This window comes from Anarrhichthys ocellatus, unplaced genomic scaffold (genome assembly GCF_004355925.1).
Source record: "Anarrhichthys ocellatus isolate YVR2014 unplaced genomic scaffold, GSC_Weel_1.0 scaffold6738, whole genome shotgun sequence".
Taxonomy (NCBI): domain Eukaryota; kingdom Metazoa; phylum Chordata; class Actinopteri; order Perciformes; family Anarhichadidae; genus Anarrhichthys; species Anarrhichthys ocellatus.
This window is the reverse complement of record NW_022286712.1, coordinates 475-2713: the sequence shown is the minus strand read 5'-3', so window position 1 is coordinate 2713 and position 2239 is coordinate 475. Positions and strand designations below refer to the sequence as shown.

At 45.2% G+C, this 2239-nt stretch overlaps 1 protein-coding gene across 1 annotated transcript; it reads left to right on the top strand.

Annotated features, from left to right (window-relative positions):
• Nucleotides 1-27: 27 nt before the first annotated feature.
• LOC116380301 (regulator of MON1-CCZ1 complex-like) lies at nucleotides 28-2095 on the top strand (the record flags this gene model as incomplete). Its single annotated transcript, XM_031842239.1, has 8 exons — nucleotides 28-138; nucleotides 220-339; nucleotides 492-569; nucleotides 669-773; nucleotides 1153-1221; nucleotides 1296-1383; nucleotides 1636-1773; nucleotides 1869-2095. Coding segments are annotated over 8 exons (789 nt in total), but the record flags the coding sequence as incomplete, so codon positions are not given.
• Between the last annotated feature and the right edge of the window lie 144 nt (nucleotides 2096-2239).

Genomic DNA, 2239 nt, shown 5'->3' with positions numbered 1-2239 from the left:
TAATAAACATCTTCCGTGTTTTTCCTCTCAGTCCTGGAAGGCGGAGAGAAGGGAAGTCTTCCTGTCGTGGCGACCGTGTTCGACAAACTCAACCAGGTGTACAAAGAATACCTGGAGGCTGAGCAGAGCTACACGGTGGTGAGAGAGAGTACCTCTAACCCCGGACCCGCTGTGTATTAGTACGTGTAGTACTTTGAGATATTTGTGTTTATGTTTTAGGCGATGGAGTCCGGTCCCAGTCGAGGCAGCGCGGCTCCGAAGCATCCAATCAGAACTCAGGCGGTCGTCGACCAATCAGACATGTACACACACGTCCTGTCGTCGTTCACAGAGAGGAAGGTACAAATACACAAAGAAATACACACGTCTTGTTGTGTATTTGTTGTTTCTTGTTGTTATTGTTTGACTTTAGTGAATCTGAAATATCAATAAAGTTGATCACAAACTATTAAATATATATTTCATGATGTGGTTGACTGCTTGCTCTGCAGGGCGCGCCCCATAAGTTCATCATCGCGGTGCTGATGGAGTACATCCGCTCTCTGAACCAGTTCCAGATCACCGTGCAGGTAAAACTGATCAAACTCGTCACCAGTTTTATATTACATGTAGATATAAAAGGTGACATCATCAGCTGATTAAATCAGACGGTTGTGTTTGTGTCTCAGCATTACTTGTACGAGTTGGTGATAAAGACGCTGGTGCAGCACAGCCTGTTCTACATGCTGCACCAGTTCCTCCAGTACCACGTCCTCAGTGACTCCAAACCTCTGGTGAGTCCAAACCTCCAACCGCAGCTCCTCAGACTAAAGTCACGTTAACACGATGGAGTCACAGCATCTGGAACAAGTCCTGAACCTTTTACTGTTGGAGATGAGCCGCGTTCACGTGATTATAATCTTAGTTTTATTCCATAAAAAATCAAGTAAAAAGTAAAGAAACATGGATAAAGATGTACAATACATCTGTTTTTAATGTGAATGAAAGAGTTTTACAGGTTTGTGCAAAATAATCTGGAGAAAATCAACAAAGATATCATTAAAATAAATAACTGAATTCATAAGAGAGAAACAAAAGAACCTAAAATACAACATGAACTCACTAGAGACGGTTCATTGCTCCTCTTCATTAATAACTTTCCTTTGTGTTCAGGCGTGTTTGCTTCTGTCTCTGGAGAGCACGTATCCTCCGGCTCACCAGCTCTCACTGGACATGCTGAAGGTATCACACACAGGCTTTAAGAGAAGACCAACTTTATCCATCTCTTCATTTTAAACACAGCTCTGTGTTTTCAGCGTCTCTCTACGGCCAACGATGAGATCGTGGAGGTTCTTCTGTCGAAGCAACAAGTTCTGTCAGCGCTGAGGTTCATCCGCAGCGTCGGTACGTTGATGTTTCATTTAATCTCTTTATTATTGTAACTGAACTAATTCATACGGAAGCAAAAGCTCTCAGCAGGGGATTCTGTTTGTTGTTGGTCTGGATCATTTGCTGACAGTTGTAATACTCGTTTTGTCCACAAGAGGCTGAATTCAACTAAAATCATTCACGTTTTCTTCCAGGTTGAGTTTGAACATTCGGTCAGCATTGTGATCGGTCTGTTTGGATGATTGCGTAACCCTGCTTTGGTTTCAGGTGGCCATGACAACGTGTCGTCCAGGAAGTTCCTGGACGCGGCGCGACAGACCGGAGACCAGATGTTGTTCTACACCGTGTTCAGGTGCTTCCAGCAGAGGAACCAGCGGCTCAGAGGAAGTCCTGGATTCAACCCCGGTGAGAGGAAGCTGATCTGAAGTCAGCTCAATGGTTAACTCTGTAGGACCGACTGGTCCTGAGCTTCAGTAACCTTCTCCCCCCTCCCCCTCCAGGAGAGCACTGTGAGGAGCACGTGGTTCACTTCAAGCAGCTGTTTGGGGATCAGGCTCTGATGAAACCGTCCACCGTGTGAACCAGCAGAACCCAAAACAGACCGACTCACCTTCACACAGCGAGTTCAGAAGAAGACCAACATGGGAACAAATCATCATCATCATCATCATCACCATCATCACCATCATCATCACCATCATCACCATCCTCATCATCATCACCATCATCACCATCCTCATCCTCATCATCATCACCATCCTCCTCATCACCATCCTCATCATCATCACCATCCTCCTCATCATCATCACCATCCTCATCATCATCACCATCCTCATCATCATCCTCACCATCATCACCATCCTCATCATCA